Source organism: Aythya ferina (genome assembly GCF_964211825.1).
Source record: "Aythya ferina genome assembly, chromosome: Z".
NCBI classification, from domain to species: Eukaryota; Metazoa; Chordata; class Aves; order Anseriformes; family Anatidae; genus Aythya; species Aythya ferina.
This window is the reverse complement of record NC_140299.1, coordinates 33,861,784-33,886,484: the sequence shown is the minus strand read 5'-3', so window position 1 is coordinate 33,886,484 and position 24,701 is coordinate 33,861,784. Positions and strand designations below refer to the sequence as shown.

Genomic DNA, 24,701 nt, shown 5'->3' with positions numbered 1-24,701 from the left:
CCTGTACTGCCAATATTGCCTTTATTTTGCCAATACTGCCTATCTCTGCACAGCAGGGCATAATTACCCATAGGTATATTTGAAATAACAACAGCACCACTGACAAGAAGTCAGGACTGGTCCCACAGGTCACTTTGGAGACCAATTCTGCAAAGAAACTGCTACCTTTCTTGCTCATTTCTTGTTCCATAAGTTACAGTTATAGGTTCCATAAGTTACAGTTGAGATACACTCCATTATACTTAATGTCTTTCCTCATCAGACACTTGATAGAAGTAGTCCTTAAACTTCTCTTAGTGTTTGTTGGGTGTTCACCTGATTTATTTACAGTTTTGAATAGAAATTAAGAAAACCTTTTTTGAGCCATATGCCAAACTAATTTGAAGTATAAATCTCTTTTGTTGATTATCCCCAAAATTCTACAATGGAAGTCTATTAGATTTATTATTTCACTCACTGAAGAAACACTTCCTTGAGTTTTAACAGATGTTAAAATTCCTTAATTTCTAGAGTTTGCAATTCTGCTTGGTCTTAATGAGTACCTTCAATACCTCTGGGTTACAAAAAGTTTATGTTCTCACATTCTGCCACACTTTAAAGGAAAATACCCTTGTAAGAAAAGTGTAACTGTTACTGTTGCTGTATATGGTACATGCTCCCTTCTCTGACTGATGATGCTTTGTACTGGGTCTAGTGGAAGCTTGATGCAGCTGGGAGTCTGAAGGCAATACTGGTAAGTGTATTTTTTATCTGTTTATTTTCCACAACTATTTATAGCTGGGTATGGGTATAAGCTTGCTGTCCCTCAACAAAATTGCAGAGTAAGTCCTATTACACTGTTCTGAGGATGAATTTGCCTGTTTGAAATACTTTGAACTTTCCCCTTACAAATCACACAAAAGTATTAAAGTCAAGACGCTCCCAAAGTTTGGGAGGTTATGCATGTATTAATGACAGACGTATTTGGACCCTTTCCTGAGACCTGAGATTAAAAAAAAAAAAAAAAAAAGCTGGTAAGAAGTGTGGACCTGAATCCAAACAAAATGTGATTAGTCCAGCTTGGTTCAAGTTTGCAAATGTATTTGCATGCCTAGTCCCTTTCATAGCTTTTAGGGCTTTGCTGAAAGTCCTAAGATATGGGCAGAAAGTATATGGTGTCTTACTAAAGGACACTAGGACAGCAGTTGCCTCAGCTATGAAGAATATAGACACAGGTATTGAAATATTTCTCCCTTGTGGGACCGAGGCACTTCTTGTCATATATGATTTTCAAATAATGAAGTTTTCTGAGTAGCTGATACCTGAAATAACAAGTTGCTCTCCTCCACCTGTAGTAGAGATGTCCACTTACACACAGAATAATTCAGTGTACAGGCTCTATGCCTATTGCATAGCAGACCTTAACTCAATTTTCATTCCTCCCTGTGTTTGGACTGAGGGTTTTCTTGATCAAGTACACTGATGTGACATTTATGTAGTAAGCGTGGTTTAAGAATTCTGCTTTTAAATGTAATGTATGTGACACTGTGTATGCAGTCTGCAAAGTGTAACACTCAGTGTCAAATGTAGGAACTGTGTCTAAGAGTAACTGTAGTTAGGATAGTCCAGCTTATTTTTGCAATAAATGTGAGCTTAAATCCCTTCCAAGAGGGTTTTGAAATTTATTGATTTATCTAATTGCCTGATTCTTGCTTTAAAACAGTGAAGGAGAAGCATAGTATCCTTTGGTCATTATGGTACCTGGTTAGGAAGGGAAAGCCTGGCTTCAGACCTCAAAATGAGATAGAAGTATGTTTGGATTCCTAGCAGACCTTACCAGAAGGTAGACCACATGTGTATCAGGAAACAGTCTTCCAGGTAGATGAAATGTCCCAAACAATGTTAACAGATTTCAAGGAGTGAGGTCTCAGGTAGCAGACTTTGGAAAGTCTGAGTGTGGGGTGTAAAATTACCAGTAACCTTCTTTAGGTACTTACATATATCCAGAGAAAGACTTTTTGATCTCTTCAACTCCAAGAAATTCTTTAGAAACTTATTTATTTATTTATTTTTATTTTCCTGAGGATATTTCAACATCTAGTCTAATATTTAATTCATAACACTGGAATAGAGAGTGGTGTTATTAGAAAAAGCAACAACAAAAGACTTCTGCAGTGCAGGTGACCTTGTAGGCTGTACTGGGTCTGGTAAAACCACCACATAGGCACAGCTGTGTGAAGGCATCAGCAATGTTCTTGCAGTCCACACCAATTGTGATGCATTAGGTCCCAGAAAGGAAGACACAAATACAGTAACCTGGAGGAGGGAGGACAAAAGGCTTCTCTAAGCCACTTAAACTGGATGAAGGGCTCTATGTTTTGTGGTGGTGGTGAGGGGCTCCATGCTAGCGGTCTACAGAGTCCCAGCTGGTTTATGCACGGGAGTCCTAAAAACTACAAGAGCTGTTCTTCTACCAGCTTCCCTCAAGTTTTTCCTATTGAAAAAACATTCAACGGGGAGCAGAAAGTGTAGAAATGTCTCTCATTGTCTGCAGTAGCTCCTTTCTGCTGTTCGAATAGCTTTTTACAAAGCAGATGTGCATTTTGGATCTTTAAGAATGTCTATGCATGTTAAGGTAATATAGGGTTAAAAGACACAATGGGCTCAGTGTTTTTGCACCCTTTACCTCCCCTTGTTTCGGGTGTTGCCTGGGCACTTAGATTTAAAAGCTCAGGTTATCAAATGATATGGACATGTGAGGAACACAGGAGGGAAAGTCTGGTTTATTATTTTTTTTTATTATTATTATTTTCTGAAATGACATTGTTATTCTTCATTCCTCCTGCATACAAATTAGATTTAGAGTTCAAATATTAGTAACAGCAGCTTTAAAATTCATCACTTTGCAGTTGTTAAATCCATTTCCTCTCAGTTTGTCCCCTTGGCAACAAAAATAAAAAGGCAACCATACGATGAAAAAAAAATTGCATCTCATCTGAGCCTGTCTTTGCATAACACATTCTGAGACTCTGTCTGGTTGCTAACTTGACGTTGGCTCAAGACAGAAGATTGGAGGAGGGAAGTTTATGAGTGCTTTGAGATCTTGCCCTGTGCTCTGCACACCGTATGAATTCTTAAAGACTGGAAAAAAAAAAAAAAAATAAAAATAAAAAAGAGAGAGAGAGAGAGAGAGAGACTTAGCTAATGACAGTGGCAACACAATCTCGTTAGAAAATAAACAATTTTAACCAAAAAAAAAAAAAAATATATATATATAGGAAAGCATTTTACTGCTGAAATTGAGGAGTTACCACAACTGTGTGTTTTTATATAGAATATTCATTCTTATTTTTAGTTATGATGTAAGTCTGGCATTTACTGAATGGCTAAGGGCAAATTTTCACATGTTGCATATCAAGTTCTTTAAAAGCTCCTCATAGCCATACCACTGTGAGAAGGAACCCTTACATATGAGAAGCAGATGACCTAACTGAAGAGGTGTACTTTAACAGAAAAAAGGGATTTACTGAATCAGTTTACCAGAGTAACACAGCTCTTTTAATGCTAGTGAGAGTCCCATTGGTCTAAATTCATATCCGCTTCATTTGCTAAAGTGATTTTCACTTAATACTAAAGTCCTGTTTACGAATGATGCAAAATTGACCATACAGTTGTCAGGTACTTGTAAAAATGGGCTTATTCCAGAAATGCCACCCTTTTCCAGTTTTTCAGTTAGTTCAAAACTCTTTCCAAGTGGTATTCCTTTTTCATTTTTTTCTTATTATATTCTTGGTGGTGTGCAGAAACCATGAATGCCTCTGTATTGGCTGAGCATGTACATGGGAAGGCAAGTCTGGTACCAATCAAAGAAAATAGTAAGGATTTTTGCATTAGTGAACCTGCCTAAGATCTTAAAAACTTGGCCAGTAATAGGCTTGCTCATTCACATCTGGGCCAAGAGTCTGCAGCACAGAGCACCAGAAGTTTCATCCTTTCATCCCGCTCACAGAATAGGAGATGTTCTCAATATGGGAAAGGTTACCCCACTCTGCCTGTCTTTACAGGTGCTGATCTTGCTAGACAAAATATCATTGGCATGGGATGACATGGTTAATTGCTAATTAACCACTATTTTTTTCCTAGTGCTGGAAAAAAAAAAAAAAATTTCCTAGTGCTGGGGCACCTGAAACATTTTTTTCCTAGTCCTTTCCCGGTGCTGGGGCCGGTCCTCTTTAATATCTTCATCGATGATCTGGACGAGGGCATTGAGTGCACCCTCAGTAAGTTTGCAGATGACACCAAGCTATGCGCATGTGTTGATCTGCTTGAGGGTAGGAAAGCTCTGCAGGAGGATCTGGATAGGCTGCACCGATGGGCTGAGGTCAACTGCATGAAGTTTAACAAGGCCAAGTGCCGGGTCCTGCACCTGACAGCGCAATAACCCCAAGCAGAGCTACAGGCTGGGAGAGGAATAGTTGGAGAGCTGCCAGGCAGAGAAGGACCTGGGAGTGATGGTGGATAGTCAGCTGAATATGAACCAGCAGTGTGCTCAGGTGGCCAAGAAGGCCAACGGCATCTTGGCTTGTATCAGGAACAGTGTGGCCAGCAGGGCTAGGGAGGTGATCGTCCCCCTGTACTCAGCTCTGGTGAGGCCGCACCTCGAGTACTGTGTTCAGTTTTGGGCCTCTCGCTACAAGAAGGACATTGAGGTGCTTGAGCGGGTGCAGAGAAGGGTGACAAAGCTGGTGAGGGGCCTGGAGAACAAGTCCTACGAGGAGCGGCTGAGGGAGCTGGGCTTGTTCAGCCTGGAGAAGAGGAGGCTCAGGGGCGACCTTATCGGTCTCTATGGGTACCTCAAGGGAGGCTGTAGCAAGGTGGGGGTTGGTCTGTTCTCCCACGTGCCTGGTGACAGGACGAGGGGGAATGGGCTTAAGTTGAGCCAGGGGAGTTTTAGGTTAGATGTTAGGAAGAACTTCTTCACTGAAAGGGTTGTGAGGCATTGGAACAGGCTGCCCAGGGAAGTGGTGGAGTCACCATCCCTGGAAGTCTTCAACAGACGTTTAGATGTAGAGCTTAGGGATATGGTTTAGTGGGGACTGTTAGTGTTAGGTCAGAGGTTGGACTAGATGATCTTGAGGTCTCTTCCAACCTAGAAATTCTGTGATTCTCTGATTCTGTGATTCAAGAGACTATAACTATTTCCTTTGGAGGTGTCAGCTGACATTTAATAAACCTAGTCACACTATTTTTAGTATAAATCCAATGTGCAGCTACATCATAAACAAAGTGAAAGAAGGACACAGATACACATTTTGGCTTAGTCTCTACATGTAACTTAAAACTGAAAGAGTCATGTGGAAGCATCCTCATCGGAAAAGCACCTTCTGGAAGGTCATGGAGCAGTTGTTTGCCAAGTTCCTCCATACACAAAACTACTTGGCAAAACTGCCTGTAAATTCTGTGGTCATTCACTGCCCTCTTGAACAGACTACAGCTCTGATGCTGGTTCATGCCTGGAACTGGAAGACACCATTTTGGTAGTCCAATAGGTAGGAAGCTGTTTATCCCAAACAGGTAATATTTTCACTCTTCCTGGGAACCCAAGCCTCAAGACTGTAAATGCCAACCTTTATTTTCCCTGTGCCTTTAACTTTGAAAACCACTAAAGTAAATCTGAACAGAAACAGCTCTCTAATTTCACAGTTTGGATCAGAAGCAAATAAGAAAAAGACCAGGACAGAATCTCAAACATGCTGATTAGCTCAGTAGTGTATATGGAGGAAAATACAAAGTATTTGGGCAGTACCACAAACAGGATGGTACTTTTGTGTGATGAACTGCAGAGCCATGTGACAAATTGATCTATGCATACTGGTTTGCTTTAGTTTAGTTCCATCAATTCATCTTCAAGAGGATTTATTCTGAAAATAAATCAACATGCCAGATAAATATTTCCTTTTCTTCCTGTAAATGTGGCTCCCTCCTATTTAGCATGCTGTAGTTTAGCTGTCTGTAAAACCAACTGGTTGATCATGTGGCATTTTCTCAAATAAATTTATATCATTGTTCTAATGTCTCAACACTTAGGGAAGAGGTACAATACATAACAGCAACATGGTTAACTGCATACAATTCTATTACTTATACAATATACAATGTATATTACATATACAATTACAATACAATACAATACAATTCAATACATAACAGCAACATGATTAACTGCATACTCCTAAACTGGTCAGGTCAGTTCTTCCCATTCTGATTTTAAAGCTCAGAGTACTCTCATGTAAGAATTATCTATTTTTCTAACACAGAATTTATTAAAGATATTTCACTTTTTTATTTTTATTTTATTTTATTTTATTTTATTTTATTTTATTTTATTTTATTTTATTTTATTTTATTTTATTTTATTTTATTTTATTTTATTTTATTTTATTTTATTTTCCAAATACTGGAACAACTGTTGTATTGGTGACTACACCTGGTTACATGGTGCTCTGGACTGTGTCCCCTGAAGCACTTAATAAAAATAAATAAATAAATAACATTTAAATTAGATTCTCTGAGAGTGAGGTGTGCCAAATATGTGCTTACCTTCAATGAGACATATTAAGAAAAAAAAAAAAAAAAGTCTTAATCTGAACAAACCAGACTCTCCTTGTAGGTATTTTGTGTCTGAGAAATCTATGATAATGTTTATAAGCTTTGTCACTTACTTGGCTTCACTCCTCTGCTATGGGCAAGGCCTGTGGTTTTAAACAATCCTGTTTGTGTGTAAATAAATGCCCTTTTAATTTGCCATAATTTCAAGTATTTTGTTTTGTAGTCATAAATAATTAACATACCTTTTATGATTTTTTTTGCTCCGGTCTACCTTAAGGGGCATACTTTCTCTTCTACGCACATGTGTAACCTCCAATAGCAATAATAACAGTTATGAAGTATGGCCCCAGGGGAGACAATTTCACTAAAAACCTTTAAAATGTAAATCTACACACCATTCTTGCCAGCATATATGCTCCAGTACGTGAAACTAATATTCTGTACCTACCAGCATAATAATCCAAAACTTGAATAAATTTCAAGTGCTAAACTTAAGAGAAAGTTCCTAATTTTAACTTTGCATGACAACATGCATGGTGTTACCTCCTACTGCATACTTACTTGTTGCTGTCTGACTTTTGAAGTGTAACTTTTATGTTGAGGTAACAGAGGAGAAAAATGTTATGTTTAACTTGATTGTGTGTTTCTTCTAGTATAATTTCTTGAAAATGTAGTAAAGAAGTATTGTATTCTAATGAGTTCCATGAAAAATAAGAGGAAAGATGCTGATCCAGCTTTATTTGGACAGATAAAGTTAGAATGCATAACCATGTACTTAACATAAAACTTTACATACTAAAACTTTAGTCTAGCAGTTATAGCAATTAGAATCACACTTGCCTTTGATCTCAGATTGTTTTCTAGTTTAATTCTGCTTAATGCAATGGATTACTTTTGGTGTACACATCTGGGAATAAGATTTAATATATAGGAATAATTAGCATTTTCTGACAAGGAAGGTTATTAGTGGTGTTTAACCTAAATTTTGCATAAATGCTCTGCTCAGAAGTGTAATATTGTATATATGTATGCATAAGTACATGTGCATAAACATTAATAAAATAAGTACTGTTAGTACTGAACGGTAAGGTTATAAAAGCAGAAATGTATTCAATTGTTATTTAAGCTAGTGCTTATAAAAAAGGTTTATTGTACTATTATGTATATATATACTTAAGTTCAGAGATGGGATTTTTCAAGCCTAAACATAACATATATAAATATTTCAGAGTTCTTCCTCTCACATTTCCTCTATGTATCTAAAATACATATTCTATCCATCCTGCAGCTGGACATCCAATACAAAAATACCATACAAAAATACCATTAAATAAAAACAAAAATCAAACAAACAAGAAACACAAAACAAACAAACAAAATGTTTTGATACACAATCCAGTGTGATAAAAGCAGACAATTGCTTTTGTGAATGCATTTATTTTATTTTATTGTATTAGGAAATACAGTGACTTGTGACTTAATGGACACATATCCTTGTTTTTTTGTAAAGACATTTTTTGGAGTTCACTTATCCTTCATGTCTTCTAATCTAAGCAGTGCCTTGTTAATATTAACCTCTGCTATTTTACAAGCAAGATATAACCAATGACTACAGAATTAAGTCAAATAGTTATCTCATCCAATATTCATACTTCCACCATGAGTATGTCTTAAATCCGCCAGAGAATTTAAATATTGCTGGAGATTAATATAAAAGAACATTGAATGTTTTTTTAGGTCCCATTCATCTTCTCCTTAAGAGATCTTTCTGACAAAATAAAACGTTACAGATTTTGTTGTAGTAATGGTATTTTGAAGAAAGTTTCTGTTTTAAAAAGTTTAAAAAACTGTTTGCAGTTTTACTTTAAAATCACATTGATATATGTATGTAGATATATCTTTTGTTTGTGTATTTGCTTTAAAAAAATTGTGAACACATTTAGGCTTGAAATACAAATTAGATTCTCTTCCCTCACATATTGAGGACAGCATCCCTCAAAATTGCATAATAATGGCTGCTCTACTTATGCTAATGCAGCTATAACACAAACTTAATTTTGTGTGTTAGGTGTACATCACCTAACCTACCTTGAGGAATCTTTAATAGTTTGAGACTTTATATTTATTTTATTTATTTATTTATTTATTCGTTTATTTATTTATTTATTTTCCTGGGGAAGGACTAAAAAGGTAAAATGGTTTCCTTACTGTGGAATCACTAAAATTACTTTTTGCCCTACTCTGTAACACTTTTGATAAAAAATAATAAAGAAGTAAATAATAATTGTTTCTGTCTGTCTAGTTATTTTTCTAAACCTATTAGTAGGCATATCCGCCAGACTAGTACTGTAGTCTAACCCCAAATGGTTTTCTTTGCTATTTTGCTAGATCTGTATCTGCATGACTCTTCATAAGTGTCATCGACTATTGTAAATGAGAGCTCATAATTTTACTATGATGGTTATTCACAGTACAGTACATTTACTGAGAAGGCTAGCTTTGCAGGTACAGTTATGTGAGTATAATTAAGCCCATGAAAATACTTTTAGAACAGGCAAGGCCTAAGGTAGCATGATGTTTTGAACATCAGTAGGTATAACCTACTTATCATATACTTCAAGGGATTTGACAAGATCTGAATGTAATTGAAATTCTACCTGAGAACAGCAGATTGCATGTTAAAAAATTATCTGGAAGGTATATCCCATACAACACAGATTGCTGTGAGGAACTGTTACATAGCTGTTGTTGTTATGCATCAGGAGTAAAATACCACTGCACCTAATTCTGATCATTTTAGCTCCAAATAAAATTACAGACTTCACTGTATTTGATTTCATTGGGATGCTGTGGTTAAAGCCAGAACAACAGAATAAATAACAATAGCTGTCTGGTTTTGCATTTATCTATTTGACTGTGGATCATTTGTTAAATAATGATACATGCAAATTGTGCCTTATACATAAGATTTCACTCTAGAGTCAAAAAAAGGCTAATGTAACATGGAAAGTAGGTGGGGCAATTTATAGGGTATTCACTGTTATAGCAATAGCAAACACAGCTCCAATATTTGATCTGGTGGGCAATATGCTCACCAGCACACACTGGATTGAGCAATATAACCTGTGAATTAAATATTGAAAATGATTTTTTTTTTCATAGCCAAGAAGTGGAAGAATGATTGTTAAACATATAATTACATGCAGATTTGAATATGTATCAGAGAAACAGGTCGCTAATCATTTGGAGTCCTTCAATCTGCCAGCTGTAATACATGAAAAACATTGTCTTGAGGGTCAATTTTTTTTCATAAGTTAATCTGTCAAATAATAACAACAATAATAAAAACATTACACGTACAAAGAGTGGTGTTTCTTTAAATTTACATGAGAAATGTTCTGCTTTTTAAAGCGCCAATACCGGTATTGCACTCATCGATCCTCTCTCGGATAAATAGGTTGGTATTCTACCTTATCTCCAAAACAATTATATTCTTTAATTGTTTTTTGGTACAAAACAACAACAAAAAATATTGCTTGAATATCGTAACACACTCAAATCCATTTGCAGAAAGAACCAAGCCAAAGCGAGAAGGGAGGCGGGAGAGCTGGGCGCCAAGCAGCTGCAGGCCCTGGGCTCTTTTCACGACAAAGAGTCTCATTGCAGCAGAGCCGCCATCTGCATTTGAAACATGGCATTATCTCTTGGCAAGGAGCAGTGGAGCCGATGGTCTTGATGATGTGATGTCCGAGCATGCAAACTTAAGAAATCAAGTGAAATAATTGCACTTTTAAATTTTTTTTTTTTTTTTCAGAATTATTTTTTACTGTCTTACCAACCGTTTCTTCATTATGTGCATTACTCTCACGGTGTTTATACTTACGTGAAAGATACACAGCACCTTATTTTAGTTGCTGAAAAAGAGGGAAAATCACCTTTTTGTTAGCCTTATGACCTCATTCGGCATTTTGGCTAATTTCACGCTTTATTTCCAAACGTTTCCCCTTTCCCTCCACTCAACCCCAGACTCATCTTGCTGACCCAGCGGGGATGACGGTGGTTCTTTGGGGTGCAAGCAGGGGTAGGTAGCTTCGTGATCTGCGCTGCGCCTGCATGAGGCTGGGCCCGGCTGACCTGCAGCAGGAGGCACGGCGCACGTCACAACCCGAGAAGCTCACGGGCGAGTGCCCGCTTTTTACAAACAACAAAAACAAAAAGGGACAAGAGGGGAGGGCAAGCCCAGCCGCCCGGTCCCATCCTGGCGAAGGGTGTGCGCTGAGCCAACCGGCCCCCTTCGGAGCCTCGCCTACGGCCGGGAAACCGCTGGCAGGGCCCCGGGCAGAAGACCCCTCGGCTCCCCCCGAGCCCTGCCGAGCCGAGGCGATCCGAGCCGCGGGGGCGGCGGTCAGGATTAGGTTTCAGGCCGCCGGGGCGTGCCTCAGCGGCTGCCCCGCGGCGCAGCGCGGCCGGCGCCGTTACTCGGGGTTGGGCAGGGCGAAGGCAGAGAGCGGAGCCGGGCGGGTAAGCGGGGCGCCGGGTCGGGCCGGGCCGGGCCGGGCCGGGCCGCCCGCCTTTGTGGGGACCCGTGGTGGTGCCGGGGCCGTGCGGGGCCCCGTGAAACGTATTTATTTCCCGGAGCGTGACCGTGGGGATTTCGGCTCGCCGGGTTGCGGGGGGCGGCTGGGAGGAGGAGAGAGGCCGCGGGGCCGTGCCGGGCTGAGCCTGTTGCTGCCCCCGGTCCCCGGCCGCGCCGTGCCGGCCTGGCGGGCAGTCCGCATGTAAACAACAGCCGCGTCCCCCCCGCCGGCTGCGGGAAGGTCCGCCCGCCGCCCCCGTGCCTCTCCCACATCTCTTTCTTTTTTTATTATTGTTTTTTTATTTTCCCCTGCCAGGGGGCGCCGGGGGTCGAAGCCGGGTCTTGGGGGTGGGGGGGTGGGGAAGAAGAGGGGAGTTGGCCGCTCTCTGGAAGCGAGAACGGGGCCGAGCGGCCGGCTTGCACCCGAGCCGGAGCCCTGGGGCTCGGATGCAGGGTGCCTGTATCTGCTGCTGCGCTGGTTCGCGGAGCTGGAGCCCGACAGCTTTCCGAGGCCCCGCCGGGTCTGCGTGAAACACGGTCCTTTCCGTGGGGTGGGGTGAGAGGTGCAAGGCTGAGAGTTAGTTTTTTGCCTTTTGGTGGGTCTGGTCGTGCGAAGAGAAGGGTTTGCTCTGTGGGACGGTCTGTTTCTTGTGTGGTGCCCCTCCCCTGCATCCTGTGCGTTCCTGGGTTACTGGGAAGAATGATTGGGAAGAATGACAAAGGCAAACCCTCACAAAGCTGACCCTTTGAACTTGTACCACATTTAATGGATTTGATTTATAACTTGGCTAAGAAGTGTTATTTTCTTTTTCCCTTTCTCTTTTCTTTCAGCTTTAAAAACAGTGCCTCATCCCTGTATATTTTTGCTCCCTTTCACACACACGAAACTTTATTAGCGTAAGCTGTTGAACAGAAAATATCATTACTGGCTATAGTACTGGAAAGGATAGCTGGAGTCCTTTGCCCAAGCAGAGCTGTCTGTATCTTGATCAAATTAAAGGGCCTGGCTTCAGCTGTTGTGGGAGTCTGTTGTGTAATACCTTGTGGTTTCCATATCAGCAGTGCATTTTCCAAGATAACAACTTGTTGGGAGGGAAGAGTTTAAACTAGTGAAACGGAAAGTAGAATATTTGTGATGTTTATATGGAAATGGAAAATAATGTAACATTAGAAGACAAAGAATGCAGAATTAAAATATCTAAGGGCATATCAGCATAGACATTAGCAAGCAGTGTTTTAGTGGCAGAGAACATCATCTTATTTTTTTTAAGTTGTTATCCATTTTTAGATTACGTATTTTTTTTTTTTTATTTCTGTATTGCATTAACAGAGCATGCATGCAACATTTACTGACAATGGCTAGTGTTTCTAACTTCCTTTGTGCTACCAAGAATTTTTTTCTTCCGGAACAGGATGTGTTCTTCCCTCTTGTCACATAAAAGTATATTAGTAAAGCTAGATTGCTATCGGCAGTATGGAAAAAAGAGCTGCACTACTTACATACTAATAGATGATCTTTATTTTCTGTATGGCTCTGTGTCTGTGAATTCTGTGGAAATTAATGTCATACAACTTTGCAGGTACTCAGATCACTGTAAATGGTTTTAATTGATAACATTTTAATCAGTGCCTTGAAAACCAAAATAAAGGCCTTTGAAATTGTCTGGTTCGTGTTTCCTATAAGAAAATTTAAAGTTCCATGGGTGGTATGAAGTAAGTTTTAAAATCTGCTTTCTATTGAAGCATCCTGATGAAGCAGTTTAAGCCAGAACAATACTATGCCGACAGTATGGTGTATCATCATTGGTAAGAACAATTTTGTTTTGCCATTGACATACACAGCAAGTCAATACATAACTGTGCCATTGAGTGTTTAGTGCCCTCTTCTCACACACAAATTGCTTTGGAGTACTGTTGCTGCTGCTTATGAAATAATTGGCCTAGACAGATTGAAGTATTTCTTTTAATAGGGTTTTCAGAGCAAGTCCTTACATCTGAACCACCTTGTACAGTAGACTGGTTACATGATGTAATGACTTCCTGCATTACTCTCCTTTAATTTTCAGAAAATATAATAGAAGTTCTATAGTGTCTTCAGCTTTAAAGGAAGATGACAACTCTTCATTGAAGATCAGTGGCAATTCATCAATGATGCTTCTTGTTTATTCATTTATGAGTACTTTTTTCACCTCTGTGAAGAGTCCAGTATACATTAAGAAATGCAGCTGTTGTTGGAACTGCATTTAATTAAGCTTAACTGAATTTAATGAATATGTTAATCAAATCTGTATACTAAAGAAGTAAATAGGCAACAGTAACCATGCCTGGATTTTATACTGACTCAGGATATGTAGTGTCACATATATTCTGCATATTCTTAAAAATTGCTTTTCAGTTTCAGAAGCTAATCCTATACTTCTGGTGTTTGAAGCAAGTGTTTTCAATTAATGCCAATTTAAACTGTTTACTGAAATATATGTATATATATTTGTAAACAGATTATCTATTTGTTACTTTACTTACCATAAAAAAAGTTTCCCTGCTCTGTTGTTTTTTTTCAGTACTCTTACTGAATATTTCTGAATATCCTACATCGCATAAGTTTAAGCAGAAGGTAGAAGCACAAAGTGTAGTTTAGGCCCAGTTCCAGGTTGTAATGGTAACTTATGCATCAACTAACATGAATATTACATTCATGTAGAGGTTCTTACTGAGTTACAGAACATTATTAATTCAACAGAAAGGAAAAGATTCTGCATTTATCTGAAAGCACTGTAAGTTTCCTTAAAACATTAGTGTGATGTGTACAGAAGGCTAAAATCAGTTGAGTGTTCAAAATTTAATTTTCATAGTTGGTTCAAAAGACGTTCCTTAGCTCTTTCAAAGGACTTTCCTCTGACATGTAGAGCTGCTACTATCATCCTTTTACGTGTTTTTGATATATTCAGTATTTTGCTAAATTTCAGGGAGCGTCACTTTTCAAACCAAACTGCTTATAGTCTTAATGTAGGCTATCTATTTGTGAACCACTTTTTTTTTTTTTTCCCTGCTTTGAATGTTTCAGAAAAATTTTTGCATTAATAAAGCTTTTAAATGTAAATTTCACATTTCTCTTGTTACATTCCTGGTAGTCAGTGGAAATCTGCTTTGTTTCTTGTGGAACAGAGCACATTAATTTTACCTGTATTTAGTCCTTACAAATTGCTTTTTCTTTTATTGAATCAGTTCCTCTTCTGTCATACAGAAGCATGCAGTCTGAGCATGCAGTTCCTTGACTTGTGAAACAGGTGGTTGTTGTTACCTGCATGTTGGTGACCTGTCAGTGAAGTACTGGGCTAGCCTTTTTTCACATCTCTATTCATTTCCACTTTTTGTTTCTTTTTCCCCTCTTCCCCTGTTTGTCACTGCTCTCCTGCATTTATTTCCACATCCACTCAGTCCATGCTCAGGTATGTATATCACTTTCATTATGAGTAATGAAGGCTATACCTGTCAAGCTGCAGTGGTCAGTCCCATCTAATATTGCTCGTAGTCCTTGAAAGTGAGCTCCCTTCACGACAGTGGAAGAATGAATAGGAAGCGCGAGACCTTTCAGTTTACCTTGGATAGTTTCAGCTGCCTTTATATTGACAAGTCTTGTCTTCCAGGAGTTCAGGCATCACCTTAATTTTCTCCACAGGGATAGTAGCCAGTGTGGCAGAAGTAGCTGGGTGAAAGAGAAGAGCTCCTTTAAACTGCAGGCAATACCGAAGGTTTAGCGGTAATTAGTATCTTCCATTTCCTGTGTGGTTTGGTTTTCATTCTTGTGCCAAGCAGGGCTAACATGCCCGTCTGAGTGACAGAAAGCAGGGGAAAGGAAAGACAGAGGATAACAATCAAGTACAGAAGGATATATATACCTCAGCCAAATTCAAGCCCAGGTGTTGAAATTTAGATTAGGAGTTTTAAAATGCTCTTTTTAGCAGCTACAGAATATAGGTGGTGATTACCATGTTGTTTAATTGAATCAGATTTGGTTTTTAATCTCATGCAGCTCCTAAGCAAACTTTGTGCCTAGAGATCGCTCTCAAGATAGGTGTTTCCTTTGTATCCTGAGAACGCTTAAAGTAATGGAAGAGCTATAAGTCAAAGCCTATTACCATGTTTTCTACCTTTGTCACTGCATGTTTGTTAATCCCGTGCTATGAGTGTTAGTTTTTGAGGTATTTTCTGAAATGGATTTATGAAATTGTAGATGGAGTATCCATCAATGAAAAAGAGTAAGTTTCCTTGTTGAAACTACATGATCGTGAAAGAGTAATAATTAAAAGTGACTAATTTTTTTTGGTGAATCTTCTGTCTGTTTCACTAAATAGTTTGCATAGTTGCAGTGAAGAGGAGGTGGTAAATATAAATTTAATGTCTGGTTTTTAAAATTCTTATACCTATGGATTTTAGTGTTTTAGGAGTGTGTTCTAAGAAATCAAGACTGCAGCATGTCGGCTCTTTTCTGGCAACAGAAAACATAACTTACAGAAGAAGGGTAGCTGCAAGAGTGTAGAGGTACATAACACACATTTTTGTGTGTTAGTTGGGGATTTCAAATTTTAGAAGGGCAAGTGTATTAATGAGTATATGAAAGGGACCATCTTTTATCTTCTGTGCATGCTTAGTAGAAGGTTACATATCTTTCATTGTGTACCTGGCTAAAATTGCGCGTGCTTTTTACTTTCTTAAAAAACAGGAGGGAAGAGAGATGTCTTTTTTTTTTTTTTTTTTTTTTTTTTTTTTTAAGCTGGATCTGTCAGATACCCATACCTTTTAAAAACATTGAAGTGCGATTAACTTGCTACTCATTTAGCAGTACTTCAAGTAGCCAATAAAAAAGTGCAATTCATTCAGTCAGTGTTCTTATTACTGTGAAGAGATTAATGAACTTTTGCTCTGAAACACACAAATAGTTAAAGCCACTTTGAATTAAGCTACTAAGCTCTTTGAGTCATGAACAACCTTTGTGTCATTTATAGGAGGGTAAGTTTGGGCTTCAGACTCCTCTGATACAGACAGCCAGGAGAATGGAAAGTAAGACAATCAGAAATATCTCACTTGTGTCTCTAGAATTTGTCATTGTGTTATAAAAACACTCTCTGTAGCAAATGATGGCTATACTTCTTTCAACAAATAAAACTGTGCATCCTTCCCTCCACACTTCTCCCTGGACAAGATTTGTTCCAGTGCATTTTTACTGAAATACCTAGAATCAAGCCGCTTTAAATGCCAGCAGTTGCTGCTGCAGTGGGTGGTGGTTGGTGATTATAGATGTCTGTGCAGTGCTTGCTGCTCTTGTACTTGGGCTACATTGATGTGCCACTAAGCTGGTGCTGACAAATCCCGCTTGCTAGCGTGGATAGGACACAGCAGGATCATGGTCACATGGTTTTTCGCCATTTACGAGTGTGCACAGAGCAAAGAGGGGTCATCTTGGACTGTGAGACACAGAAATACTGGTGCGCCTCAGTGCCTTGCTTCTGCGTCAGAGGAAGTGTCCTGAAGGAAAACATCCTGACGGCAGTTTCAGTCTCGATCCCTTTTGGTGCTGCAGTCAACAAAGGCATTAAGCGGGTCAGCTGAGGAGGCAATTTCTGCCAATATAAACACGCAATAAGGATAATTAAGGAGAAATAAAATAAAGGGTGAGTTTAAAAAAAAATAATGATTTGCTGACACTCAAGTAGCTCTGGAGCAGTATTCCTACCTCTAGTGCATGAGGTAAATATAAAGTATATCATGAGTGCCTTAGCAGAGCTAAGCACTTTTTTTCATTGCAGATTAAATAGGATCATCTCTATCTCTAGAGTCTGTTTAGTGACTTCTGTTAATAAGTGTCCATTTTTAGAAAGCTTCCATTACAAATCATCAGAGATCATTATTCTAGGATTGCACAAACACAGTGGTGACCTTGTCCATTCTGTCGCCTGTAAAACATGCTTTTCACAGCACACTAAGAATGATATTTTAGGCAAGTTGAAACATAATGTAAAGCAAGATCCTGCAGCCTCAAAAGATGTTTGCTCTTTACAGCTGCTTCTCTTCCTGAGATTCTAAGGGACCTAAAGCAGAACAGTAAACTTGTAATTTTCATGATTAGTTCATCAAAAGGTTAGAGTTAAAGGTATTATAGCAGTGTGCATGTGCATGCAGTAGCATAATAAAAGGGTCATGGGACAGATGTGACAGAAGTAATTTCTTTTTTTTTTTTTTTGATGCAGTTCTCTGCATCCACAACACAGCTGCTTGAGCAGTTGTACAGAAAGAGCTGGAATGGTGAAACAGGGAAAATCTGCTTTAGTTGGCAGTGCCACTGAGAGGAGGACATAAACAGGACATAAATGGCTCTGTTTGTAAACAGGGGCTCTGAATAGAGGATGCGATAGTTGTTTTTTTAATTTTGAAGTAAAAGCTATCAGTGCTTAAAGTTTGGGGAATCCAGCTTCTTTCTTGATTTTTAAATAGCCTTATCCCATGTGAAATAGACATTTTTTTTTTGTCTTGATTTTGAAGGGTTACAAGGTGAAAACGTAAGATATTCTTTGGTTTTGTTTTCAGATCTGGTAGTCATGTGCTGGGATTACCTTGTTAAGTGAGAAAACATTCATGAAGGCTTGAATTTCGTGCCTCTCTCTAAGTAGTGTATTGTCCTAAAAATGATGATCAGTGTTTCTCTGGCAATGTATTAGTAAATTCAGACACAAATAAACTGATATGAAGTTTCAGGCATATTGAAACTAGGGAAGTCTTGGCAAGGGAACCTGAAAACATTCTAAATCCACTTGAATTGAGTTTTCTATACAAACTGCAAATGATACGTGCTTGTCAAAATATTTGTCTTGGTTTGTGATCCTTCTAACTGAATCCATGTTGAAAACTTTTTTCTCGCTGTTATTGTGAGGATTGACTCATGTTTATCCTGCTCAGCTTCTACAAGTTCTATTTCTACTCTTGAATTTTAGTTAGGCTCTCACCCCCAGAGATCTGTCAGTATCACCCTTTTTTGATTTTCCTTTTTATGTACGAAGAAAAAGTCACTTTTCCTGAGTGTTTACTGATCACTGTTCTCTGTGTGGTGATTTGCTCACCAGACTGAAATTGGGATGTTGTCTTAAACTGCTTTCCTATTCTCAAGAAAACAAAGGTACTGTTTTGGAGGATAATATGAAGAAAGGCACAGCTGATTTCATGTATCTGCAATGAAGTTTGAACTCCTCACTTCCCTTTAGTTACCCATCTCCATCATTGTTGTGGATGCATGGAGGGACTCTAGCACTAATCCAACATTACAAATTTCTGAACAACATCAGACATGCTATTAAAAAACAAAACAAAGCAAAAACCCTAACAAAAACCCTAACGAAAACCCACCAACGCCCCAAAACCAGACCAGTTTCAGAAATTTATTCTTCCCAGGACAGAGCTTCCTGCCTGGAAACTTATGTTTGCAAAAATTGGCCGTCATTCATATATAACTTTTAATACCAGTGTATGTTAATAGTGGAGGTTGTAGTGTGACAGGCCTGGATAGCATTAACATGTCATGGCTTCAGTGACTTTTCTTTTTAAAAGTGACTTTAAAAGGTAAGCTGCAACTCATGCAACTGAAATTGTCAACATAGGGCTTGAAAACTGAACCCAGGGGTAATGCTTTTATGAATCACTGAAAAGGAAAGCAATGAAATGCTGTAAAGTGTCAGTGACAGCTGTGATTCATAGCTTCTGATTAGAGCAATTCAGGAGATGTTGTGGAGCTGTATACAGACAGAGCCTTTGATATGGAAATGTAAAAATATTACAAAGTATATTCCTAAAAGCAATTTTCAGGAAGGTTTTAAGCTGTAAAGTAACTCAGAATGTGGTCACCTATGAGGTTATTCTAATTATTCAAGGAGATGTAGTTTTTGTGGGTTGTTATTTTGGGAGGTTGTATATTGCTTTCAGAAGTCAAACTTTTTTCTTCTTGTTCAGAACTCAGTACTTAATAGTCTATAAATGTGACAGTTTTCCTTGTCTGATATTTTGCAGGAAAATACTGTATTTGCTACCACTTACCATATTGGAGTAGAAGCTGAGAAGCTGAAAAAATGTTGGAAACAATTGGTAATCTTTTTATTTGTATCACTGTATTTTTTTAGCTAAATTAAGTGTGCTTAATAGATGTAGGATGTTGGTATATACTCCATATATTCTATACAGCCGAGGTAGGTTTTGTAAAAAACAAACAAACAAACAAAAAAAAAAAACAAAAAACTTGCCCATATAATTATACATACATAATTTTTTTACCATAGGAAAACACATCATTTGTTTAGTGTATTTATCTTTTTCAACTTGTTTTGTTTTAGTCTGTAGTAGAATTTTAGAAGTTCATATGGAAAAGACAAACGTTTCCTTTTAGAGATATTTGTGTCACTTCTTATTTACAGTTGCCTGTACACTTATGTACACTTACGTACAGTTGCTACAGTTCTTGTAAATGAATTTTAATGAAGGCTCTTTCACTTTTGCAACCCAGTTTATAGTGGAAAGAAGTGTAATTTTCTTTGCTCTCTGTCTTGTGCTCTGCCTCTGACTTCCTGATTCATTAAGACGTGTTTGGGATGTTTTTTGTGTTCAGAACTGAACCACTGAAGTCCTCTGTAGTTTGAACAGAAGAGGGATTTATTAAAATCCATTGTGTGCTTCCTATGTCTCTGTTCCTAAATTTACACTGACTTGGAGTGAATTATCTCTACAGATACGCATCGGGCTCTCCAGGCCGTAGAGCGCTTACAGGCAAAGCTACGCGATCGAGGTGACATTGCAAATGAGGAAAAACTGAGCTTATTAAAATCGGTGCTGCAGAGTCCTCTTTTTAATCAAATTCTCAACCTTCAGACTTCTGTTCAACAGCTGAGAGATCAGGTAGGAAAAGCAACCACCCAGACATAAGAGAAAAATTGAAGGTGCAAAACTAAGTGTATCTCTTTGCATGTTGTGTAGTGAAATCATTAAATTAAAGGTCTGATCCAAAGCTTCAGAGAATCGAGGAGGATATACCAAGTGACTTTTCTGGGTTTTATCGTGGCCCGTAGTGTATGCACGCACTTTTTACGTACGTACTTGTAAGATACGATGTGCACTGTAGGGAAATAGTGGTACTGGGTAGTAAGTTAATGTACAGCTTTCTGTCTGTCCTTCAAAAGGAAGCAGTATGTTTTGTTTGTGGTCTCACTTTTTTTTTTTTTCTTTCCTATGAACCTTCTATTGATTCCTTATATCTTAACCTGCTAAAATGAGAATATATAAGTGAAGCTGTGGAAATGTTGGCTTCATAAAGAGATGAAGATATATTTTTCTTGACATTGGAGTAAGAGATTAAGAAAAAGTGAGAGTTTCTGCCTCCTTTCTCCTTGCTCAGGAGTTTAAGTAAAAGTATGACTTTTATGCCTTCCTTTGGTGAGGAAGAGAAAAGGGGCATCTTATTTTTATTAAATTTATTATTGTCATCTTGCTCTGATGACATGGAAATAAAAACTTAAATATAAAATGTAGTTCAGTAACTAAACTACATATCTAGCTCTGCAAATAGTTTTTCCTGTTGAATTCTGCAAGATGGGTGATTGTGTGACTAGTATGCAGAAATGCTGAAGTAGGAGTAAGCAGCCCCTGTGTTTTGACCATATCATCAATATGTAGCTGCATCTGGTCTCTGGCCAGGCTGTAGCTGGTGAAGAGTCCTTGTCTTCCTGAGGCTAATACAACTGCATGGTAGAAGGGCAGAGTCTGGCCCTTTGCTGTTTCTTGTAGATCATCTTGATGCTATTTTACATAATCAAGAACTACGTTAGAGTGGTGCCTATTGTGCCATGTGTGACAGTGTTTTTTGAAATTTGCATTTTTGGTACGTGCTGATTTGATAATATTGGAGTGATTAAAAAAATATAGAAGGAATGCTGCTCTGATGATTTGTTCACTCTGTTATTTGGAAAGTGGTACACAAAAATACATGGATACTTATGTGGTGATGACAGTGGAAACATACAGTCCAAAAATAAGGTGTGCCTGAAACATTAGAGGGAATTTGCTTAAAAGGCAGATGAAATTTTTACTTCTAGTCATTAGTTTTGAAGTTGAAGGTTGCTTCTGTTTCTAAATACAGTCATCTAAGTGAGATGCAACTGATAGTCCATAGGTTATTTCAGATGAGCATTTTTTTTTTTTAAATCAAGTAATAGTTTCACCAGCAGCCCCAGCCTTGCAGGTCTATCTGTGCAGTAGCTTCAGTGTTCTGTGCATGTAGCGCAATATATACGTAGTACCCAATCTAGCTGACAGGGGAACCACTTGTACATGTATGTGATTTTTTTAATATGCACTTATATGAATGCCTGCACATGCAAATGTGAGTTCCCATGTGTGGATTTGGGTGACCTCAAAGAAATTATCCAATATTTTCTCTACGTAATCATTTCTTCCCTGCAGTATAACATGAAATAGTCTGTTTCCTCTTTGCTTTATTTAAATGTTTATAAATAATATTGAAACAAGGGGAAGAATAAGTGTAATAGGCAGTCAAGTTAGAAAATTAAATTTCTTGATTTCTTGGCATTTTCAAAGCCCCAAATTTGTTCAAGGCCGCCCTATAGTTTTATTTATTTATTTATTTATTTTGATGGCTGGAAAGGCACTGTGATCTTGGAACTCTTAAATTAGTAGTTGGCGAAAACTTCAAGGCAGGTGAGTATTGACCAGGCTTTTTGGCTGAGCCCTGCCAGACAGAGGATGGAGACACATTGTTTCCCAAGCACTTGCAGTCAGAGCTATCTTTGAAACTTGTCAAGTGGTGCTGAGCTAGTTGTAGCAGTCTACCCATTGCAGCCTAAGATCGTTAAATTCTCTTGATCCTGCACAATAAGCTGTCCTGAAGTTGAAACGTGGTCTCTGTCTTCTCAAGGTAAAGTGTGACAGTCTGTTAAATTGTTAATGTGTTTCTAATTAGTTGATGAGTTTTTGAAGAGTTAGAAGACTACTGCAAAGTTCTCAGGAGAAGGGCATCTGTCAGTGAAGTATTGGCTTGGAGGAGAGGATGGGAGCATAGGAGCAATGATGGCAATTTACTTTCTAAATTAAACTGATTTGTTGCAAGAATCCCAGTAGAGGTAGATCATTAAGTGAGACGTACTTGTGGGCCTGTAGTGGCCACATAAAAATTTCTGAGGGTTGGATATATTTCTGTCATGTGGCATGGTATCTGGAAGGTGCAGGGTTGATTGTGAGACCATCTTCTGTTTGTGTAGTGAGTCTTGAAAACGTCCTGGCAAATCTTGTAAACATCAGTCATGTTCTATCAAGATTTAAGATGTAAATACACAGTTTTAGCATACAAGTACTTTATGCATTCCTGTGAGTATTCTCACCTTTTTATGGTCTAAAATATTAAGCTTCCCATGTTTTGTTTTGGTTTGGTTTGGTTTGTTTTTTTGTTTTTTTTTTTTGACAGAAAAGTGATCTCTTGAGCACCCAGAGATCTGAAAAAGTGTCAACATGCAAGCAGGTGTTTCAGATTTGCTGTCCCGTTTTCTTAAAGCTTCTGCATATTAATTGAAACTGATCCTCTTCTATTGTTGTTGTGTGCTTAACGAGAACCTCCTGAGTTTGCATTTGTGTTTAGTGGAGTTGTGCGGAATGAACAGTATGTTGCTTCAGATGGATATTGATGAGGCACAGTCCCGAAGTCAGCAAATATGAAGCTTTGGTGCCTATTGATAGGTGCTCTAAAGGTTGTTTTTTTCTTAGATAAGCGAACAGTTTTTGTTTACGCTGCAGATCTGTCATTGCAGAGTTAAGAACTTGAGTCTAGGAACACTGAAGCAATGTTTTGTTGAGAATTGTTATCCTGACTTCACCAGTCCCTTGAGTTGAGGAGTGCTGAAGCAAACACTTTTTTTTTCTTTCTCCCTCTTAGTATCCTTATTCCGTGGTGAATGCTTGCTTTCTGATTGTGAAGAGCAATCTTGTTTGCAGATAAAGGAGTGACAGAAAAGAAAAACTGTGACTGTGATGTTTTGAACTTTCCAGTTAAGAATCTCTTAAGAATGTTTTCTTTAGCATATAAAATGTATTAAAGAAAACACCCAGACAGCACTGGCAGCCCTTCTATGGCACCTCTAACTCTATTCTATTCCTTTCTGCCTCTCACTTATCTACTCTGCCTCTCTTCCACCTCCCTCCTTCACTCAGCTCAGTGTTTTACCAGAACAAAAAATCCTTTCCTTGGCTAGGCTACATTCCTCTAAAAAAGATTTTTTTTTTCTTTGTGAGCTCAGTCATAGTTTTTTATACACAATAATTCAGTAAAGGAAGAATTCTGCCTGCAGTGCAGCCACCTACTAATTTGCATGTGATAGCTGGGTGCCCAGCACTGCAAGACAAATTTAGGAAATGAGCAAGATGGAGAAACTGCATCTTTCATAGTGCCTGTGAATGGTCGCTTAGCGCTGTGATTTGCACAGCATACAAGGACTTCTAGTTATTATTCTGAGCTCCTTCCTACAACTGCGCCATTTGTTCTGTTATTTGAAACAAAGTAGTTCATACACTCATATGAAAAGCTAATTTGGTATCTGCTCTGTACCTCCCGAGGACGGAGCCCTTTCTCAGGGAGGTGAAGGAGCATTTACCAGAATTGCTTTGAAGCATTACCAGGGAGCAGGGTGCCTTATGAATAGCTGCTGCTTGTTCCAGAGGAGACTTGGGAGGAGATTTCCGTGCTGCCCTCACAGTGTTTTTGTGTGTGCTGCCTTCTCTTTTGGAGAGGAATTTGGAGCAGGCAGGGAGGCTCCTGCATGGAGCCTGGCAGCTGATCCTTGCCTGTGACCTCCCATGCAGGCCTACTGTGCGGCTGACTTGTGCTTCACCACTTCTGTTACCACTGTTGCTCCTACTGCCACATTTGCTACACAGCACACTTTCATACTGGTTGAAATACTGCCTTATGTTGCATGCGGTCTCTGAGGCTGGGGACTTTAAAAAGTAGAAACACCAGGAATTTGTTCTTTTGACAGCTGAGACCTAGCAGTGATTATTGCATTGCTTTAAATGCTGATATGCTCACAGACATTACTTTTTTTTTTTTTTATCAAAGACATTTTGAACAACCAAATATAAGTGCTGTCTGAATGCATTTAGCATCTATCTGCGCAACTGTAGTGTAGGTTTTATCATGCTCAATGGTATTTGTGAATTTTCTTTTCCTCTTATGCCAAATTATGTCCATATATTGTTGATGTTGTGTAAAGTAAGAAAGAGGCCAATCAAGGACAATTACCATAAGCCAAATTATAAAACAAAGCAACGTTCTTTCATACATTACTTAAATAAACACATTGCTATAAAGGAACTTCTCAATACAGAAGTAGTATAGTATAGTGATTTTATTATTATTTTATTATTGCAAAGTATTACGACTCATATGCTATGGAAACTATTTCTTGAAACGACAAGACCATCATCTTCCTAAGATTTC

General features: G+C 38.5%; 1 protein-coding gene and 1 long non-coding RNA gene across 14 annotated transcripts in view; one reads left to right on the top strand and one right to left on the bottom strand.

Annotated features, from left to right (window-relative positions):
• Window positions 1-8,633: 8,633 nt before the first annotated feature.
• LOC311427402 lies at window positions 8,634-10,760 on the bottom strand. The gene is made up of 3 exons (XR_014687338.1): window positions 10,630-10,760; window positions 10,472-10,502; window positions 8,634-10,348 (listed from the first exon to the last, which is right to left on the bottom strand). It is a non-coding gene; the product is annotated as an uncharacterized lncRNA (long non-coding RNA).
• A 208-nt stretch (window positions 10,761-10,968) lies between these two features.
• Window positions 10,969-24,701, top strand: part of MPDZ (multiple PDZ domain crumbs cell polarity complex component) — a 105,885-nt gene continuing 92,152 nt past the window's right edge. For 12 of the 13 annotated variants that reach the window (XM_084504735.1, XM_084504734.1, XM_084504726.1 and 9 more), the window contains exons 1-3: window positions 10,969-11,109; window positions 19,220-19,294; window positions 19,932-20,098. In XM_084504735.1, the coding sequence (XP_084360861.1) occupies window positions 19,279-19,294; window positions 19,932-20,098 (183 nt within the window). In that variant the 5' untranslated portion in view covers window positions 10,969-11,109; window positions 19,220-19,278. Of the gene's footprint in view, window positions 11,110-16,697; window positions 16,837-19,219; window positions 19,295-19,931; window positions 20,099-24,701 lie in introns of those variants that run through there. The other variant, XM_084504730.1, reaches the window with a different exon arrangement.